General features: G+C 47.3%; 1 protein-coding gene across 1 annotated transcript; it reads right to left on the bottom strand.

Moving 5' to 3' along the window:
- Window positions 1–237: 237 nt before the first annotated feature.
- gins2 (GINS complex subunit 2) lies at window positions 238–21,076 on the bottom strand. Its single transcript, XM_078212091.1, has 5 exons — window positions 20,853–21,076; window positions 15,859–15,973; window positions 13,532–13,631; window positions 8,156–8,282; window positions 238–809 (listed from the first exon to the last, which is right to left on the bottom strand). The coding sequence occupies exons 1-5, from the start codon at window positions 20,940–20,942 to the stop codon at window positions 684–686; spliced, it is 558 nt and encodes a 185-aa protein (XP_078068217.1). The 5' UTR covers window positions 20,943–21,076; the 3' UTR covers window positions 238–683.
- Between the last annotated feature and the right edge of the window lie 659 nt (window positions 21,077–21,735).

Genomic DNA, 21,735 nt, shown 5'->3' on the forward strand with positions numbered 1-21,735 from the left:
TTGCAAGCAAAGCCAGAACTAAGGGTCATAAATATAACACATAGTCACAGAACCCCATCGAGCCTGCACTGACCACAATCCCACCCAGGCCCTAACCCTATAACCCATCTATCTACCCTGCTAGTCCCCCTAACACTAAGGGGCAATTTAGCATGGCCAATCCACCTAACCTGCACATAGTTGGAGTGTGGAAGGAAACCGGAACACCCGGAGGAAACGCACGCAGCCACGGGGAGAATGTACAAACTCCACACAGACAGTGACCCAAGGCCGGAATTGAACCCGGGTGCCTGGCGCTGTGAGGCAGCAGTGCTAACCACTGTGCCGCCTTATATAAGCCTAGTCACTCATCAATCCGATGGGGAATATTGAGCAGAAACATCCTTAGCAAGAAAGTGGTGAGAATGTGGAACTCCCTACCATAAGTAGTTGAGGCAAATAGCATTGATGCATTTAAGGGGAAGCTGGTTAGGTGTATGTGGGAGAAAGGAATAGAAGGATTGGATAGTTTTAGGGGAAGAACAATGGGAGGCGGCTGTGCAGTGTAAATATCTGTGCCGAGCTGGTAGGCCGGATAGCCTGCTTTCATACTGTAAATACTTCTCAAGGTTTAAAAATTGCTTAAATATCATCATTTCCTCTCTCTGTCTCCCCTCCTCCAGACTTCTCTCAAAGAGAGCAGTTTAATAGTCCTGTGACTGGGCCGCCTCCCCAGGCTGAAGATTCGCTCGGAGTCTGTGCATCTGATTCAGGGATTCTGTAAGGAACGTCCCAATCGTGTTAATCTCCATTAGAGTGAGGTTATCCAGCTGCGAGGGGAAGGAAAAGAAAAGCAAATGATTATTAAACTTTCCTACCAAAACTTGAATCCAATAAAAATCCTCCATCAGCCATGTCCATTTCTACTGGAAACTATAACCAACAATGCTCACATCAAAAGTGAAAAGTTTATTTATTAGTCACAAGTAAGGTTTACATTAACACTGCAATGAAGTTACTGTGAAATTCCCCTCATGGTCACACTCTGGCGCCAGTTTGGGTCAATGCACCTAACCCGCACATCTTTCAGACTGTGGGAGGAAACCGGAGCACCCGGAGGAAACCCAAGCAGACACGGGGAGAACGTGCAAACTCCACACAGACAGTGACCCAAGCCGGGAATCGAACCCGGGTCCCTGGCGCTGTGAGGCAGTGGTGCCAACCACTGTGCCACCATGCCAAACATTGATTCCGGGGATGGCGAGACTGATGTATGAGGAGAGATTGACTAGGTTAGGATTGTTTTCGCTGGAGTTCGGACGAATGAGGGGGGAATCTCATGGAGACTTATAAAATTCTAACAGGACTAGACAGGGTAGATGCAGGGAGGATGTTCCTGATGGTGGGGGAGTCCAGAACCAGGGGTCACAGTTTGAGGATTCAGGGTAGACCATTTAGGACGGAGATGAGGAGACATTTCCTCACCCAAAGAGTGGTGAGCCTGTGGAATTCATTACCACAGGAAATAGTTGATGTCAAAACATTGAATGTATTCAAGAGGCGGCTGGATATCGCACTTGGGGTGAATGGGATCAAAGGTTATGGGGAGAAAGCAGGATTAGGCTATTGAGTTGGGCGATCAGCCATGATCGCAATGAATGGCGGAGCAGGCTCGTATGGCCAAATAGCCTCCTCCTCTCTTCTATGTTTCACACACACATGCTCCAAATCTATAAACTGTATCAGGGTCTCAGTGTTCCGACAGGAGGCTGCAGCTTTGTTCAGTGAATGCAATCCTCGGCTTAATTGTTTAAAGTTTTTTAAATGTTTATTTATTAGTGTCACAAGTAAGGCTTACATTAACACTGCAATGAAGTTACTGTCAAAATTCCCTTGTTGCCACACTCTGGCGTCTGTTTGGGTACACTGAGGGAGAATTTAGCATGGCCAGTGAAATTCCCCTAGTGGTCACACTCTGGCGCCAGTTCGGGTCAATGCACCTAACCTGCAGACTGTGGGAGGAAACCGGAGCACCCGGAGGAAACCCACGCAGACACGGGGAGAACATGCAAACTCCACACAGACAGTGATCTAAGCTGGGAATCGAACCCAGGTCCCTGGCACTGTGAGGCAGCAGTGCTAACCACTGTGCCACCCGGCCGAGTGCCTGTTTGCATCACGTTTCTTTACCTGTCCCAGAAAAGGAGTGGACTCCCACTGGGATCAATTCTCACAGCAGTTTGAGACATTGTAGGAGCTTCCCCCCCTCTCCTCCCCTGTACTAAAAACTGATATTTACCTTGGATGTGTCCCAATAATACATCCCAGGGTGCTTCACAGGGGCATTACATAGCAAAACACTGAGCCACGTTAGGAGATACTCGGGCAGATGATCAATAGCTCGGACAGAGACGTAGGTTTGGAAGTGTGTCCCAAACGAGCGAGGAGAGATTTGGAGGGAGAAATCCGAAGCTTCTGTACAAGGCACGAGCACCAATGGTGGAGTGATTACAAATCGGCACAGTGGTTAGCACTGCTGCTTCACAGCACCAGGGACCCGGGTTCGATTCCGGCCTCGGGTGACTGTCTGTTTGGAGTCTGCATGTTCTCCCCATGTCTGCGTGGGTTTCCTCCGGGTGCTCCCGTTTCCTCCCACAGCCCAAAGATGTGCGGATTAGGTTGATTGGTCATGATAAATTGACCCTTAGTGCCAGGGGGATTAGCAGGGTAAATACTTGGGGTTACTTGGGTGGGATTGTGGTCGGTGCAGAATCGATGGGCCAAATGGCCTCCTTCTGCACTGTAGGGATTCAATGAAATTGGGAATGCTCAAAAGGTGAAGGTATCTCGGTTGTGGAAGGGAGGGGGGAAAAGCCAGGGAGGGATTTGAAAACAAAAAGATGTGAATCATAAAACGGAGGCATTGTTGAAACAGGAGTCAGTGGGCACAGGGGTGGTGAGTGTGCAGATTAGGTGCGAGTTCGGATACGGGCAGCTGTGACGTGGATGTCCTCCAACTTACAGAGGAAGGACTAGGGGAAGTCAGCCTGAAATGTAAAGAGTCTGTTTTAGCAGAGTCACACAGACTCGACGCATTAACTCAGTTTCTCTCTCCACAGACGCTGCCAGATCTGCTGTGTTTCTACACCACTTTTGTGCACAGGATTTACTGAGACTCAACTCACCAACACCCCCTCCAGGGTGCAAACTGAACAGCAGCAGGGTAACCATTGGCAAGGGTCCAAATTGCAAGTTGCTGACGCACAGCCAAGGCTGTACAAGAGAACTGGGTAGTTCCCCCCGCCCCCCTACCTCACACACCCCCACCGCATGTCCTCACAACCAGACAAGCTCCTGCGTATGCAGCGAAAGTTGTCATCAGTGCGAGCAACAATAACGTAGTTTTGTTAACCAAGATTTATAATCCTGGTGGTTTTCATCAGATAAACATTGATGTGAATTAAGTATTAGTTTCTCAGAAGAGGATGATTGTGATATTTTAAACACAAATGAGAATGTTTCAAATAAACATGTTCTCTTGCAGAATTAATGTTTATAATGTGAAAATGTCTAGACTTTTGTTTTTGGCACGAATTAATAACAGACTTATGATTTTTAATTTTAAAAAATAATGCACGCTGGCATTAACCCCTTGAAGAATAAAATGGATGAATAGTTAACAAAGAGAAGAATCTGGGCTTATATTGGTCTGATTCATTCATCAGTGAAAAAGCAGCAAAGGTTTCAATGAGTTCTGACAGAATTCAGGTGAGTTTTATTACAGTGGCAAGTGATTGGAGGGGTAAAGTTTAATTACTAGTGTAATAAGTAGGCTTACATTCACACTACAATGAAGTTACTGTGAAAATCCCCTAGTTGCCACACTCTGGTGCCTGTCCGGGTACACTGAGGGATAGCATGGCCAATACACCTACCAGCACATCTTTTGGACTCTGGGAGGAAACCGGAGCACCCGCAGGAAACCCACGCAGATACGGGAAGAACGTGCAGACTCCACACGGACAGTCACAGGGAATCGAACTCAGGTCCCTGGCGCTATGAGGCAGCAGTGCTAACCACTGTGCCACCCATAGGACCAGTAGGTTGTCCAGGGGGTCTTCTGTCCCACTTCAGTGGTTCACAGACAAAAAGGTTCGAGAACCACGGGCTTAGCTGGTATGAGCACACAGTATGCGTACAGAAGGAAAGCATTTGATATTAATGTTAGTTCTACTGTTAAAGGAGGCAAAGTAAGAACGAAAGACCCAAAATTGTACAGAATCTTTATTCATCAACAGAATGTGGAACATTTGTTGCCCACTGCCCTTCAACTGAGCTCGGCCACTTCAGAGGGCAGTTAAGAGTCAACCACATTGCTGTGGCTCTGGAGTCACATGTAGACCAGACCAGGTAAGGAGGGCAGATTTCCTTCCCTAAAGGACAGCAGTGAACCAGATGGGTTTTCACAACGAGCTCCAGATTTATCAAATGAATTTTCAGTCAGCTGCCATGGTAGGATCTGATCCCATGTCCCCAGAGGATTAGCCTGGGCCTCGCGATTGCTAGTCCAGTGACGTCGCCAATATGCCGCTATCTCAACTTAGCATGTTCCAGTCAACAAAGTGTTGTTGAAGTTCAGTCACTCCAATAATGTCAGAACGAGATGCGGAGATCACATACTACACCCACTCTGCATTACACCAACAGATTTTCCTCAGCAACTCCATCGGTTTACATTAAAAAATGTCTGTGGCTATTTTCTCTGATCTTCATTTCAACTGGAAACAAGGCACACAGGAGATTCTCACCAGAACAATACCGTCTGCTGGATGCAATCTCCTGCCATCAACAGCACATGGGAGAGATGTTGTAGTCATGGTATTGATAGCATAGCTTGGGGGCACAGACAGCTTCCAACAGTGAATTGTTCAGTCGGTAGTTAGTGAACAGTATGATGTGGAACAGCCATTAGGACTAGCAGCATCCCAGTCTGTAGGCTCTCAGACAGTACATTCCAGATCCTAATCACTCGCTGTGTGAATCTGTCTCCACCACACTCTCAGACAGTACATTCCAGATCCTAACCACTCGTTGTGTGAATCTGTCTCCACCACACTCTCAGACAGTGCATTCCAGATCCTAACCACTCGCTGTGTGAATCTGTCTCCACCACTCTCAGACAGTGCATTCCAGATCCTAATCACTCACTGTGTGAATCTGTCTCCACCACGCTCTCAGACAGTGCATTCCAGATCTCCATTTTAAAAAAAGTTTCCTCATGTCACCTCTGGTTCTTTGACGAATCCCGTTTAAATCGGTGTCCTCTGGTTCTCAGCGCTTCTCTCAACAGGAGCAGTTTCTCTCCCTGTCTCTTCTGTCCAGACACTTGGTGATTTCGAACACCCCTGTCAAATATCTCTTCTCAACCTTCAAACTTCAGCTCCGCAAAGCTGGCCACATGGCTTAAGTCTCAAATACAAACGCCTTTCGAGCTAATCAGTGAAACTCTCACCAGCAAAACGACTGAAGTGAGTGGTGTTTGTGAGCAGTCCTGTTGGAAACTGGCTTGCATGGTGCTACTTTGCAACACGGTGATAACTGATGAACAGCAACCTCTAGTGGCAAATGAAATGTACAAACAGTCCAAGCCACTCGACAAATTGACTGAGGGGCATTTGGAACTTGATGTTTTTACAAAAGTAAGCATATTTAAAATGTCCTCAAAACAGCAAGCAAATGTTGCCAGAATCCTCCCAGCGTTCACAGCTCTGGAAGCCCCGTGGGACTTCGCACTATCTTCCTCGTGTAACTTATTGTTGTAGTCGAGGCTAACATCTCCTCACTCCGGGTTCCTCAATTTTGCCCAGGAAAGGCGAGGAAGAGAAGACTCTGGTCCGTGGGACAGCCAGAAACGAGGTTAGCAATGCAAGGCCGGCTCGAGGCTTCAAAAATAGGAAGATGGTGGACTAACAAAGAGGAAATGTGAATATTTTGGAAAGTGGGAAGGGAATATGAGTCACATACAGACACCGGTCAGGAAGTAACTCAGAACACAAGCCTCAGCATAATCCTTCCCTTCATACCCCCACCCCCTCAAAGACAAGGCAACCCCCAATGTTTCATAGAGGAACATCTCTGACCACTTCCTTGTATCCTTCAGCGCCCACACCCTCCCCAGCCCCTTCCCTGGAGAAGACTCTCTCCTCAGCAACTTGGAACTACCTACTCTTCAATCCTCCACTCACCATCACGGTTCCACAGCTAAATTGCTCAGTCACTCCTTCTCCTGTGTCTTTGATGTCCCAGCAATATCCCTACTTTTCCCAACTTCTCGGTGTTTTGGAACACTGGTTTGGATTCCATTTCCATTCCCTCAAAGGTGGGGCGAATAGATGGTGCGTTGATAGTAATGTCACTTGGCCAGAGGCCCAGGCACTGGAGAGCTCAGTTCAAATCCTGCCATGGCAGCTGGTGGAATTTAAATTCTACAGATAAATATGGAATTATAAAGCTAGCCTTAGTAACGGTGACCATGAAACTATCATCGATTGTAAAAACCCATCTGGTTCACTAATGCCCCTGTAGGGAAGGAAATCCGCCGTTCTTACCTGCTCTGGCCTACATGTGACAGAGCCACAGCCACTCTGAAGTGGCCGAGCAAGAGATTCAAGTGGATCATTGAGTTCAAGGGCAATTAGGGATGGGCAACAAGTGTCGGCCTTGTTTGCAACATCTACATCCCATGAGAGAATTAAGAAGAAGGCTATGTCTTATCTGGTGCGCACCAGGGTATAGCCATAAACAGCCGATCTGCTGGATCACATCAAGTACTTGCAAATCTTCCTCTTGCCTGCCACACTAAATGGAGATAGAGCAGCCTTCCTGTCTCCAGCATCAACTATCCAAAATCTCCCATCCTTCCCCCGCACCGAGGGACAAGCAGATCAGGGGCTTCCCTTATTGGTCCAGCTACCGTATTGACTTCACTCCCTTGCCCACCAAGCCTAACCTGCCCGTGCCACAATTTTACCCGCAAATTCCACAACCCTCCCCCAGCCACCACCTCCCGCTGAACCAGGCTGCCCTGCAACCTTCAGTCAACTGCAAAGAGTTTCCAAACCCTTGACGTCACAAAGAGCTGCTACAACATCCGCTTCAGTCTCCGCCGCTCATCTGCTGCTGAAGCCCTCAAGCTGTGCCTCTGTCACCTCTCAACCCGACTGCCACGGTGTCACCGGATCCCATAAGCCAGCCTCCAACATTTTCAGCTCATCCATATTCCAGTATGTGTACTGTATCCTGCAGCAAATCTCACTCAACCATCACCCTGACCTCGAATGATTCCCAGTTCCTCAAAGCTTCCAATTTCAAATTTCTCATATCTAAATGCTTTCAGGAAGTTTGCTCCTCGCGATCGCTGTGAGCTCCCACAAACGCCTTTCCATTCTGACAGTCTACTGGACTGGAAACATTATTTCTCTCCTGACAGACGCTGCCAGATCTGCTCAGTTTTTCCAGCGTCCCCTGTTCTTGTCTCCGAACCTATACGTCCCAACAGTGGCCTCAGTCTCCATGTTTGAAAATCCTTCCTTAACACCGTTCCCCCTCACCCCACCCCTCACCACCCTCTTCTCTTTTACAAGCCCTTTCTCATGTCGCAGTTTCTGGTCATTCCTTCGAAACTCTCTCTCCTTGGTCTCTGCAGCGTTAACTTGTGTTGTCTGAGCCTTTGGAAAACCTCTGAGTCCCTCTCGAGGCTAAAAGGCGCCAGGTACCCAGACGCCACCAAAATACAGACCGGGAGTCAAATTCTCCAGTTGGAAACTGTGTGAACACCTGGTGAGAACATCCCAGTCTCCTACTTTGCACGGCACAGTGACACAGTGGTTAGCACTGCTGCTTCACAGTGCCAGGGACCCAGGTTCGATTCCCCACTTGGGTCACTGTCTATGCGGAGTCTGCATGATCTCCCTGTGTCTGCGTGGCTTTCCTCTGGGTGCTCCGGTTTCCTCCCACAGTCTGAAAGAGGCGCTGGTTAGGTGCATTGGCCGTGTTAAATTCTCCCTCAGTGTACCCGAACGGGCGCCAGAGTGTGGCAACTAGGGGATTCTCATAGTAACTTCATTGCAGTGTTAACGTAAGCCTACTTGTGACTAATAAATAAAGTTAAAGTTACCTTAGCGTGCACCTCCTGCTGATTCACAAAATTGTCCGCAGACAACCGCAGCTTTGCAATGCGAGTATCCCACGTATCTTTTACTAAGGTCCGGATCTCATCAGCTTTGGGAATGTTATCTGAGGCACTGGAAAAGGGAAGTAAATACACTTAGAGTTATTATGCCACCACTCTGAAACCAATAACCCCACGAGGAAGCACATCCAAGTTATCTTTTAATTTTAACAAATAAAGAAATTATTCCTGGGGTGTGGCCGCCATTTTCCAATCATAGTGGTGACTTCTTTTGACGCCGGAAGTGGTCTCACACACAGCTGTACGAACATAGGAAGTAGAAGCCTTGGAAGAAATAGTAGGCCATTCGGCCCTCTAGTCTGCTCTACTGAGAGACCCTATGTATGCTTAGCCCTGTTTGCTTCAGTCTATGCAAAGACTTCATTTTAAGATATTTCTGCCTATGTAACTAACTCTGCTAAGCTTAAAAGATTGACTGCTGACTTGACTACATTTTAAAACTCAGAAGGCATGCTGGGTTAGTAAAAAGTTGACTGCATTCCTGAAGAGTACACGATTCAGGCAAACACCAGCAGCTACAAGGCTTGTTTTTCTAAATGGAGACAACCTGTGAAGGACACTGACAATAATGAGATAAGGGTTGAGATATATTGTGGATTTTAGTGTGTGTTTTCAGTGTTCAGTTTTCAAGATCCTGTCCAAGCCCAGTTCAGTGTGTGCAGTGTAGGGCCTGGCTTGCTTAGAAGCCCGTGTCCAAGTTTGCTTTTTCTTTTCGCCTCTGTCATGTTAATGTCTTAAGTTCTGGTCAATAAAAGGAATTCATTTTAAAACCCCGTTACCAGTGTCCCCTTGTCTGTTCAAAGGAATGAATGAACCCAACCTCCACCGTTCAATAAGATCAGGGCTGGCCTGGTTGTTGAGTTCCACATTCTGACCGACACCCGATAACCTTTGATTCCCTTGTTCAACAAGAATCTATCTACCTCTACCTTAAAAATATTCGATGACCCCCGCCTCCACTGCCTTCTGAGGCACAGAGTTCCAAAGTCGCACGCCACCCTGAGAGAAATAAATTCTTCTCAGCCCCCGTCCTAAAAGGGTGACCCCTAATTTTAAATCAGTGCCCCCTAGTTCTGGACTCACCCACAAGAGGAAACATCCTTTCAATTTCCACCCCGATACCGTTTAAGATCTCATATACTTCAATCCAATCACCCCCTCACTCTTCTAAACTCCAGTGGAAACAAGCCCAGCCTCTCCAACCTTTCCTCATAAGCCCATTTGAAGTATCAATCTAGTGAACATCCTCTGAATCGCTTCCAATGCATTTACACATTTTCTCAAATAGAGACCAAACTGCACAGTCTATTCAAATGGACTCTCACCAATGCCGTGTATAACTGAAGCATAACATCATCCTTATTTTTATGTTCAATTCCTCTCGTAATAAAAGATAGCATTCCATTAGCATTCTTAAGTACTGTCTCCACCGACATGCTAAGTCTTTTGACTCATACATGTGAACACCTAGATCCCTCTGCACCTCGGAATTCTGCAGTTGTTCTCCATTTAAGTAATGCATTGATTTTTTATTCTTCCGGCCAAAGTGAATAACTTCACATTTTCCCACATTATATTCCACCTGCCAGTTTTCCCCCCACCCATTCAAACCATCTATATCCATCTGCAAACTCCGTTATTCATCTTCCAAACATATTTTCCTAGCTACCTTTGCGTCATCTGTAAATTTAGTTACCATGCCTTCGCTCCCCTCATCTAAGTAAATTGTTAAGAGATGAGGTCTCTGCACAGATCCCTGTGAGATTCCACTCATCACATTCTGCCAATCAGAAAATGACTCATTTATACATACTCTCTGTTTTCTGCCAGTCAGCCAATCTTCTATCCATGCTAATATGTCACCTCCTCCATCATGAGCTTTCATTTTTGGCAATAACCTTTGATCTGGCACCTTATTAAATGCTTTCTGGAAATCCAAGTACAGTAAGTCTACAGGTTCCCCACTATCCACAGCACGTTACTCCTTCAAAGAATTTTAGTCAATTATTTAAACATGATTTCCCTTTCATAAGACCATGCAGATTCTTCCCAATTACCTTGAGCATGTCTGAGTGCCCAGTTATAATCTCTTTAATGACTGATTCTAACACCTTCTCCATGACTATAATTTCCTGTTTTCTCTCTCCCTCCCTTCTTGAACAGAAGGGCTATTTTCATTACTTTCCAGTTTGAAGGAACCTTTCCAGAATCTAATGAATTTTGGAAAATTACCACCAATGCACTGACTACCTCATTAGCCACCTCTTTTAGGAGCCTAGGATGAAGTCTATGAGGACCTGGAGACTTTTCAGTCCGCAGCTCCGTCAGTTTGCTCAGACTACTTCCCTAATGACTGTAATTTCACCAAGTTCCTCTCTCCCTTCCACCTCCTGATTTACAACTAATACTGAAATGTTTTTTGCATCCTCTATAGTGAATTCAGAAGCAAAATATTAGTTCATTTGGTCCATCATTTCCTTATTGTCTCCTATTAACTCCCCAATGTCACTGTCCAAAAGACCAACACTTACTATACTTACTCTTTTCCTGTTTAAATACCTGTGGAAACACTTGCTTTCATTTTTACATTTCCAGCCATTTTTCTCCTGGTTAAGCTTCTCATTCTATGCTATTTATATTCTGACCAATCACCTGACCTGCCACGCAACTTTGCACAATTGTGTGTATTTTCCTTTTTTTTCTTAACTTTTTTAGTTAATCATAGATGGTGGTTGCTCCCTTTAGAATTTTTCTTTAAAGCAGGAATATATTTATTCTGAGTGTTCTGAATTATCCCCTTAAATGTTTGCCACTGCTGCTCGACTGATCTATCCCCAGCCTAGTATCCCAGTTCATTTCAACAAGCTCAGCTGTCATGCCCACGTAGTTTCCCTTATTTAAATCTGAAGTACTAGTCTCAGGCCCACTCTTCTCCCTTTTAAACTGGATGTAAAATCCAATCATTTTATAGTTGCTACTCCCTGGGGTCGCCAGCATCAAGGCTCTCCTATTGAGTCCCCTGGTGGACCTGTGACATGCCTCCCCCACTGCGACCCAACCCTGCACAATGGGCACTGCCCAGCCATGTCCCCGACCACCCTGGGGGGGGCTTCAATGGCCTCCGATTCCCCCGGCTCGGTGTTGGTGCCTGGTCTCTGCTACTGCAGAGCAGTAGTAATTCTCGCTGGCGTGAGTCTCGCCGGTGAGGTGGGAAACATCCGGGAGGGGGCGAAGCAGCTGTGCCAGACTCAATAATCACATGGAGGTGCTGGCAAGTTTATGTTAATGAGCTTCGCCCCCTTTCTGGGCACAGAGCCGTTCTCGTCGGTAACACGGGGCTGGGAAGATAGCAATCCGATTCTTGCCCGGCACAAACCAGATTTCTGGCCTCTCGCTAACCGGCTTGCCACGGTAATCAACGGGCATGGGGAGCTGGTAAGATTGCACCCGATACATATATTTATATCTATAGCAACTATCCTCACAGTTAAGAGCGAAACTTAGCAGGCTTCAAAACTGAACATTAATTTAAATAATGTTCACCTATTCCCTTCTTCATTGTGCCTGACTGCAGTCCGTCTGCACCCTGTGCTCCGTAGTCAATGTTGCTCTGAATTGGCGACATGCAGAATATGCACAACAGTGGAGTGATGCTCCCATTGCCCCCCTCCCCCCCACCCCCTTTTTTACTGGATGGTCTGATCTACGCTTGGAGCCCCGTCTTAATGCCAGCAATCCAGTGAGGTGGCAAATACCAGCATCAGCCGGATTTGATTTCCGACTTGGGTCACTGTCTGTGTGGAGTTTGCACATTCTCCCCGTGTCTGCGCGGGTTTCCACCGGGTGCTCCGGTTTCCTCCCACAGTCCAAAGGTGTGTGGGTTAGGTGGATTAGCCATGCTAAATTGCCCCTTAGTGTCAGGGGGACTAGCTAAGGTAAACGCCTGGGGTTATGAGGATAGAGCCTGGGTGGGATTGTGGTCGGTGCAGACTCGATGGGCCAAATGGCCTCCTTCTGCAATGTAGGATTCTATGATCGATGAATCCTGTCCCATAATATTGGTGCAAGATGACATCCAACTGGCCCCATATACAAGGAAGGGATCCTCACGTTTCTATGCATGTTAGGCTTTTACTGTTCCATTTGTTGTATGAATTACACTTTAAGCCGTTCTAATTGCTTTTTAAATGATTAATCAGAAAAGGAATGAGCAAAAGGAAGTATTTACAGTGTTAACAGCAGCAACCCCCAACATGTTCAGCACCAGAAGCCAGCAGAATCAGGGCTCATGTAAACAGGTTTGCTTTAACTTGCTTCGATTACTTTCAATGTCACAACAAAAAGCATATGGAGCCATAGGCTGTGGGATTGCACCTCGATCTTCCACGTGCTTAATTCCCAAGCTTGTGCATACTGATTGGGGAAATGCTAATCAGCAGGAAGATAAAGCGAGAATAGTCGCACTTAACGTCAAGCTCAAGATTGGCATAAGCCAGGCTAATGGTGAACTGGAGGTGACAGGGGAAACCTGTAAACTTCTCTCATTTTAAAATCAAGCTCCCTGATTCAATTCCCAGCCAGGGCTGTGGTGCTAGAATGGGCTTCAGCACCAGGGGTTAGCGAGGAAGCAAAATCGGCTACACTTCCAGTTCTTTCCATCAAGCCGGTCTCGAACTGTGCGTGCACGCGCATGTGTGTGCTCCTGGGTACACGTGTGTACTTGTGTGTGTGTGTGTGCATCAGTACATGCCCTGTGCAGGTAGTGTGCACACCTGTGTGTGCCATGCATGTTTGTGTGCATCTGTACATGGCTGTACAGGTAGTGTGCATGTCCGTGTGTGCGCGCATCTGTACATGCCTATGGAGGTAGTGTGCATGTCTGTGTGCCCGTGCACGCTTTTGTATGCATCTGTACATGCCTGTGAATGTCCGTGTGTGCCTGTGTACGCTTGTGTGTGCATTTGTACATGTCTGTGTTGATGGTGTGCATGCCTGTGCACACATATGCACATTGGTTTGCGCACACATGCATGTGCCTGTACACACATGTGCATCTGTGTCCATGCATGTGAGGGACCAACACTGCTGATTGCACAAGGCTTGGTTTTGATATCAACCCATCACAGTTACATTGCTCATTCTCACTGCCAAAGTTAACACACAGATGGGGGCCAGTTAGGAGGAGGAGGAGGGTGAGCAGTGTCCCAAGCAAAAGGTTAACACTTTGAAAAGAGGAGTGAACAGGAAAGAGATACGAGGCACCACTGTTAGTGCAGTTGTTGGGTTCTGTGCACGACTTACTGATTCAACAGTAACTTAGTGAGCTCCATGTAGTGTGGATTAGGCATCAGGGTGAAGGTGTCTTCTTTACGTTCCTGCTCCTTGATTTGTTCAAGCTTTTCTGAAGGAAAATAACACAATGCTTATATCACCAATGTGGAGATGCCGGCGTTGGACTGGGGTAAACACAGTAAGAAGTCTGGTGTTTTGAGACTTCTTACTATATCACCAATACCATTAATCCTCACTCACAGTCAAACCTGATGTTATAATTGAAGTCTTTCTTTCTTTTACACTGCTGGTTCCCAGCAGAATGCCAGCTAGCGACACTGTCTCAGAACACAACAGGCCGAGAATGTCTTGCCTCGTGATGAAGAACGTATAAAAACGAATGATCCTGAACTCCTCATCCCCACAGGGCTCAGTGTTGGATTGGTGACAGTCAGAAGGTTGTGAGCTTCAAGCCTCACTTATCTCATAATCCAAGCTGTCAACGTGGTAGAGTACGGAGGGGTTACTGCACTATAGGAGCTGCCGCTTTTAGATCAGATGTTCTGCGGAGGTTTCATATGGGATAAATGATCCCAGGGCGATATGAAGGGCGAGGGAGTTCTCACGGTCAGGATATATTCCTGAAAATTGCCAACAGAAATTATCTAGTTATTTAGAATCATTACAGTGCAGAAGGAGGCCATTCGGCCCATTGAATTTGATGATCAGCCATGATCATAATGAGTGGTGGAGTAGGCTCGAAGGGCTGAATGGCCTTCTCCTGCTTCTAGTTTCCATAAATCTGCACCAACTTGTACCCAGGCCCTATCCCCATAACTACATGTAGTTACCGCACTAATCCCCCGAACCCATCTATTTATCTCGATTGCTGCTTGCAAAATCTGACTTTGTGATATTTGCCTGGATTAAGACAGTAACTACATTTCCAAAAATACGTCTCTGGCCATGAGCATTAGGAACAGGAGCAGGAGGAGACTGGCACGACCCCTCGAACCTGCTCTACCATTCAGTACGATCATAGCTGATCCTGGGCTTCATTTTGCCGCCTGCAATTGGGATGCTCTGAAGATATGAAGACTGCTGCTGTACAAATGCAAATTCTTTCTTTGATAGAATCCCTACAGTGCAGAAAGAGGCCAGTCGGCCCATCGAGTCTGCACCGACCACATCCCATCCAGGCCCCATCCCCGTAACCCCACATATTTACCCCACTAATCCCTCTAACCTACATATCCCGGGACACTAACAGGCAATTCAGCATGGCCAATGCACCTAACCCGCAATTCAGCATGGCCAATGCACCTAACCCGCACATCTTTGGACTGTGGGAGGAAACCGGAGCACCCGGAGGAAACCCACGCAGACATGGGGAGAATGTGCAAACTCCACACAGACAGTGACCCAAGCCGGGAATCGAACCCGAGTCCCTGACGTTGTGAGGCAACAGTGCTAACCACTGTGCCACCGTGCCGCGATGTTGCCATTGTAAAGGATGACAGCAGGCAGGCCAGCATATTGTCATCAACCTGATGATAGACATGGAGTTGGTTTAGCTCAATTGGCTGGACGGCTGGTTAGTGATGCAGAGCGATGCCAACAGCACTGGTTCAATCCCCATACCAGCTCAGGTTATCCGTGAAGGCCTCGCCTTCTCAACCTTGCCCCTCGCTTGAGGTGTGGTGATCCTCAGGTTAAATCACCACCAGTCAGCTCTCCCTCTCAAAGGGGAGAGCAGCTTATGGTCATCTATGGACTATTGAGAGTTCCCTCCCCACTACTGCCAGCTGCTTCAGTCTCCAATATGCCTGAAGCAAGATAAATGGAGAAAGCGGCATACAGGAGAGGCATAGACTTCGAGTGCTGCTTCCCTGGGAATTTATTACCATCTAGAAAGACAAGGGCAGCAGATAAATGGGAACACCACCACCTGCAAGTTCCCCTCCAAGCCACCCACCATCCTGACTTGGAAACATATCGCCATTCCTTCAGTCGCTGGGTCAAAATCCAGGAATTCCCTCCCGAATGGCATTGTGGGTCAACCCACAGAACATGGACTGCAGCGATTCAAGAAGGCAACTCACCTTCTCAAGGGGCAACTAGGAATGGGCAATAAATGCTGGCCAGCCAGCGATGCCCGTGTCCCACGAATGAATAAAAAAAACATGAACTGAAGAATGAAGTGGATTTAGTAGCAAGTTACCTGTCCTATCAACCACAGAGTGAGTGAAGCCCCACTCCCTTCCCACTCTCCCAGTAAAACGCCTGGGGAGTAAGTCTTTTAAATGTATGCAAATTGATTTCCTATCTGAAGCTCAAACACAATCAAGATAACTCACCCACATCCATCCAATCTGGCACAACAATCCTGCACTTCTGGCGTTGTTTCAGATTAATAGCTAGCCACACAGGAACATCGACTGGAAGCCCCGGATTGAATGGACCCAAATCTCCCTGTGTACAAAAAGCACAACATTGAATCATAACAGCTGAAAAGCTGGCCATTCAGCCCATCGAGCTCATGCTGGATGGATATAGTTAATACACAAATTAATACGCACCACAATCAAATACCACCAAAAGTGGATTCAACAAAGTCATTTATCCCATTCCTGTTTATGGAGCCTTGCAACATAATTGGTGCTTTGCTTACATAAGCTACGTTTGTTAGCCATGAAACACTTTGGGTAATTTCTTCAAGATGTGCTGATATGAACATGCACGCAGGCACACAAATTCGGAGCAGGAGGAGGCCATAAGCCCCTTGGGTCTTCTCCGCCATTTGATAAGATCATGGCTGATCTGATTGCATCCTTCGCTTCACTTTTCTTCCCACCCCCAATAAACTTTAAATCCCATATCGATCAAGAATCCAACTCAGCTCGAAAAATATTCAATGACCCGGCCTCCTCCGCTGTCTGGGTAAGAGAAATCCACGCACTCACACCCCTCCGTGGAAAAAACAATTCTCCTCACCCCCGCCTTAAATTGGAGGTCTTTAATTTTAAACTGTGAACCGTAGTTTTATTTCTCATTCACAGGATATGGGCATCACGCGCTAGACCAGCATTCATTGACCAACCCTAGTTGTCTATGGGGGAAGGTGCCCTTCTTGAACCACAGCAGTCCATGTTGTGTAGGTACACCCACAGTGCTGTTAGGGAGGGAGTTCCAGGATTTTGACCCAGTGACGGAACAGCGATATATTTCCAAGTGATGATGGTGAATGCCTTGGAGGGGAACCTCCAGGTGGAGGTGTTCCCAGGTATCTGTTATCCTTATCCTTCTATTGGTAGTGGTCATGGGTTTGGAAGGTGCCACCTAAGGAACCTTGGTGAGTTCCCGCAGTGCATCTTGTAGATGGTACACACGGCTGCTACTGTGCGTCAGTGGTGGAGGGAGTGAATGTTTGTGGAAGGGATGCCAATCAAGTGGACTGCTTTGTTCCAGATGGTGTTAAGCTTCTCGAGTGTTGTTGGAGCTGCACTCATCCAGGCAAGTGGAGAGCATTCCATCATATTCCTGACTTGTGCCTTGGGGCAGTGGTGGGCAACCTGTGGCCCGGGAACCACATGTGGTCCATTTGGGTTCAGTATGTGGCCCACGAGACATTTTGTTTACCGTTACCCACACATTCCTCTGATTTCCTTCCGTGTAGTTTTTTTCCTACTGGTATGACAGAAGTGATTTGCACGTAAAGCAAGGGCAGGTGAGGTGAGGTGCTGATTGCTCACATTAACTATGAGAGCCGTGCGCTCCCTCTGTGTCCAAAGTGTAAATATTGCTTTTGTACCAATATATGAAAAAAATGATTTTTTTTGTGCCAAAAGGTTGGGGGCCAACTGTTACACACCATCAACTCCTGTATACACAGTACATGGCATGCAACAAAATTAGTAAAAGCTATCAAAATAAAATCAGTCAGATTTGGATCAACCAGAATTAAATTTGAAGAAAGTCCGGAATTGAAGTAATTCATCAGCTGTTCTGAACGTTTGAGTCTTCCAGATACAGGGACCAAAACAGAAGGAAAAGATTTCCCTCTTCTCTTTTATGTGGAATTTATGGAATACCAGCAGTGCAAAAGAGGCCATTCGGCCCATCAAGTCTGCTCTATCCCTGTAAACACAGTAAGAAGTTTAACAACACCAGGTTAAAGTCCAACAGGTTTATTTGGTAGCAAAAGCCACACAAGCTTTCGAAGCTCTAAGCCCCTTCTTCAGGTGAGTGGGAATTCTGTTCACAAACAGAACTTATAAAGACACAGACTCAATTTACATGAATAATGGTTGGAATGCGAATACTTACAACTAATCCAGTCTTTAAGAAACAAAACAATGGGAGTGGAGAGAGCATCAAGACAGGCTAAAAAGATGTGTATTGTCTCCAGACAAGACAGCCAGTGAAACTCTGCAGGTCCACGCAACTGTGGGGATTACAAATAGTGTGACATGAACCCAATATCCCGGTTGAGGCCGTCCTTGTGTGTGCGGAACTTGGCTATCAGTTTCTGCTCAGCGACTCTGCGCTGTCGTGTGTCGCGAAGGCCGCCTTGGAGAACGCTTACCCGAATATCAGAGGCCGAATGCCCGTGACCGCTGAAGTGCTCCCCAACAGGAAGAGAACAGTCTTGCCTGGTGATTGTCGAGCGGTGTTCATTCATCCGTTGTCGCAGCGTCTGCATAGTTTCCCCAATGTACCATGCCTCGGGACATCCTTTCTTGCAGCGTATCAGGTAGACAACGTTGGCCGAGTTGCAAGAGTATGTACCGTGTACCTGGTGGATGGTGTTCTCACGTGAGATGATGGCATCTGTGTCGATGATCCGGCACGTCTTGCAGAGGTTGCTGGGGCAGGGTTGTGTGGTGTCTTGGTCACTGTTCTCCTGAAGGCTGGGTAGTTTGCTGCGGACAATGGTCTGTTTGAGGTTGTGCGGTTGTTTGAAGGCAAGAAGTGGGGGTGTGGGGATGGCCTTGGTGAGATGTTCGTCTTCATCAATGACATGTTGAAGGCTCCTCCGGAGCCTTCCTCCAGAAACTCGGCACACATGGAGCAGTTGAACCAGGAGCGCTCCTCGTCACAATGGATGTCTCAGCACTCTACACCAGCATCCCCCATGACGATGGCATTGCTGCAACGGCCTCAGTGCTCAGCGTCAACAACTGCCAGTTTCCAGATGCAATTTTACATCTCATCCGCTTCATCCTGGACCACAATATCTTCACCTTCAACAACCAGTTCTTCATCCAGACACACGGAACAGCCATGGGGACCAAATTTGCACCTCAATATGCCAACATCTTCATGCACAGGTTCGAACAAGACTTCTTCACCGCACGGGACCTTCAACCGATGCTATACACTAGATACATCGATGACATTTTCTTCCTTTGGACTCATGGTGAACAATCACTGAAACAACTCTATGATGACATCAACAAGTTCCATCCCACCATCAGGCTCACCATAGACTACTCTCCGGAATCGGTTGCATTCTTGGACACGCGCATCTCCATTAAGGACGGTCACCTCAGCACCTCACTGTACCGCAAGCCCACGGATAACCTCACGATGCTCCACTTCTCCAGCTTCCACCCTAAACACGTTAAAGAAGCCATCCCCTACGGACAAGCCCTCCGTATACACAGGATCTGCTCGGATGAGGAGGATCGCAACAGACACCTCCAGACGCTGAAAGATGCCCTCATAAGAACAGGATATGGCGCTAGACTCATTGATCAACAGTTCCAACGCGCCACAGCGAAAAACCGCACCGTCCTCCTCAGAAGACAAACACGGGACACAGTGGACAGAGTACCCTTCGTTGTCCAGTACTTCCCCGGAGTGGAGAGGCTACGGCATCTCCTCCGGAGCCTTCAACATGTCATTGATGAAGACGAACATCTCGCCAAGGCCATCCCCACACCCCCACTTCTTGCCTTCAAACAACCGCACAACCTCAAACAGACCATTGTCCGCAGCAAACTACCCAGCCTTCAGGAGAACAGTGACCAAGACACCACACAACCCTGCCACAGCAACCTCTGCAAGACGTGCCGGATCATCGACACAGATGCCATCATCTCACGTGAGAACACCATCCACCAGGTACACGGTACATACTCTTGCAACTCGGCCAACGTTGTCTACCTGATACGCTGCAAGAAAGGATGTCCCGAGGCATGGTACATTGGGGAAACTATGCAGACGCTGCGACAACGGATGAATGAACACCGCTCGACAATCACCAGGCAAGACTGTTCTCTTCCTGTTGGGGAGCACTTCAGCGGTCACGGGCATTCGGCCTCTGATATTCGGGTAAGCGTTCTCCAAGGCGGCCTTCGCGACACACGACAGCGCAGAGTCGCTGAGCAGAAACTGATAGCCAAGTTCCGCACACACAAGGACGGCCTCAACCGGGATATTGGGTTTATGTCACACTATTTGTAACTCCCACAGTTGCGTGGACCTGCAGAGTTTCACTGGCTGTCTTGTCTGGAGACAATACACATCTTTTTAGCCTGTCTTGATGCTCTCTCCACTCCCATTGTTTTGTTTCTTAAAGACTGGATTAGTTGTAAGTATTCGCATTCCAACCATTATTCATGTAAATTGAGTCTGTGTCTTTATAAGTTCTGTTTGTGAACAGAATTCCCACTCACCTGAAGAAGGGGCTTAGAGCCTCGAAAGCTTGTGTGGCTTTTGCTACCAAATAAACCTGTTGGACTTTAACCTGGTGTTGTTAAACTTCTTACTGTGTTTACCCCAGTCCAACGCCGGCATCTCCACATCATGACTATCCCTGTAACACATTAAGAGTTTTAACAACACCAGGTTAAAGTCCAACAGGTTCATTTGGTAGCAAATGCCATTAGCTTTCGGAGCCCTGCTCCTTCATCAGATGGAGTGGAAATCCACTCAGTGGATTTCCTGGAGGACACTGGAGGAAATCCACTTCGTCAGATGGATTTCCACTCCATCTGACAAAGGAGCAGCGCTCAGAAAGCTAATGGCATTTGCTACCAAATAAACCTGTTGGTCTTTAATCTGGTGTTGTTAAAACTCTTACTGTGTTTACCCCAGTCCAATGCCGGCATCTCCACATCATGACTATCCCTGTAACCCCAAACACTGTTTGCATCTATTTAATTGCTTTAAAAAAAACATCTTGCCTTCTAGTTTAGACTTGTTTACATGTGTGTTGCGTGAGTAATGTCCCAAAAGTGCATTCAAGAACAAATCTGCACCGGATATTCTTACAGAGAGTTCCAGGAAGCAAGCTCCCATTCATTCAAGCTGGGGAATAGAGGACAGATTGCCAGAGCAGACTCACAGTTATTAAATAGATCTTATCCAAGCTGAAGTTGGGTATAATGGTCACGGACTGCTTCTCCGCGATAAACTCCACCTCCGAGGGCTCCATGCTTCCCTCAAGGGTTTAAATAGCCGATGGAACCCCGAGACACCGGATAGAATCTTGAGACACCGGGTGGAACCCTGACACATTAGAGAGAACACTGAGACATCTTCCCGCGCAAACGCAACCCCGGAAACAGCAGCGCTGTCACTCAGCTAGCCCAGCTCCGCCCCTGACTACAAGCCACGCCCCACGGCCGCACCTCCCCATTCATTGTTGCTCCCGCCCATCAAACGCCAAGCCCCGCCCCTCTCTAGGGAAGCCCCTCCCCTCTCCAGACAAGCCCCGCCCCTCTCTAGGGAAGCCCCGCCCCTCTAAGCAAGCCCACTCCCCCAGCTGGTTAACTTTCTAACAGACTTAGCCACATTCTTTTTCGACAAAATGTTAACTTTTTCTCAAAAATCTTTTTTAAAAAGCAATTATTTCTCAACGAAAGTACAACATTTCTCTTTGTTAATCATAGAATCCCTACAGAGCAGAAGGAGGCCATTCGGCCCATCAAGTCTGCCCTACTCTATAACAGAATATCTTACCCAGGTCCGGTACACAGCCCTACCCTGAAACCTCACACATTTACCCTAATAATCCCCCTAATCTACACATCTTGGGACACTAAGAAGCAATTTAGCATGGCCAATCCACCTAACCCACACATCTTTGGACTGTGGGAAACTGGAGGAAACCCACGCAGACATGGGGAGAATGTGCAAACTCCACACTGACAATCAGCCAAGGCCGGAATTGAACCATGGTCCCTAGCGTTATGAGGCAGCAGTGTTAAGAACGGTGCCCCCACATA

The sequence above is a fragment of the Mustelus asterias genome, chromosome 4 (assembly GCF_964213995.1).
Source record: "Mustelus asterias chromosome 4, sMusAst1.hap1.1, whole genome shotgun sequence".
Lineage (NCBI taxonomy): Eukaryota > Metazoa > Chordata > Chondrichthyes > Carcharhiniformes > Triakidae > Mustelus > Mustelus asterias.

What these genes read in the sequence shown, in the direction of transcription:
- gins2 (XM_078212091.1), bottom strand. Translation starts at nt 20,942, where the DNA reads ATGGAGCCCTCGGAGGTGGAGTTTATCGCGGAGAAGCAGTCCGTGACC. An exon ending in ACTAAGTTACTGTTGAATCA is followed by an intron (nt 8,283 to 13,531) that starts GTAAGTCGTGCA and finishes TCCCTTTTCCAG; the next exon opens with TGCCTCAGATAACATTCCCA. An exon ending in AGCAGGAGGTGCACGCTAAG is followed by an intron (nt 810 to 8,155) that starts GTAACTTTAACT and finishes TTCCCCTCGCAG; the next exon opens with CTGGATAACCTCACTCTAAT.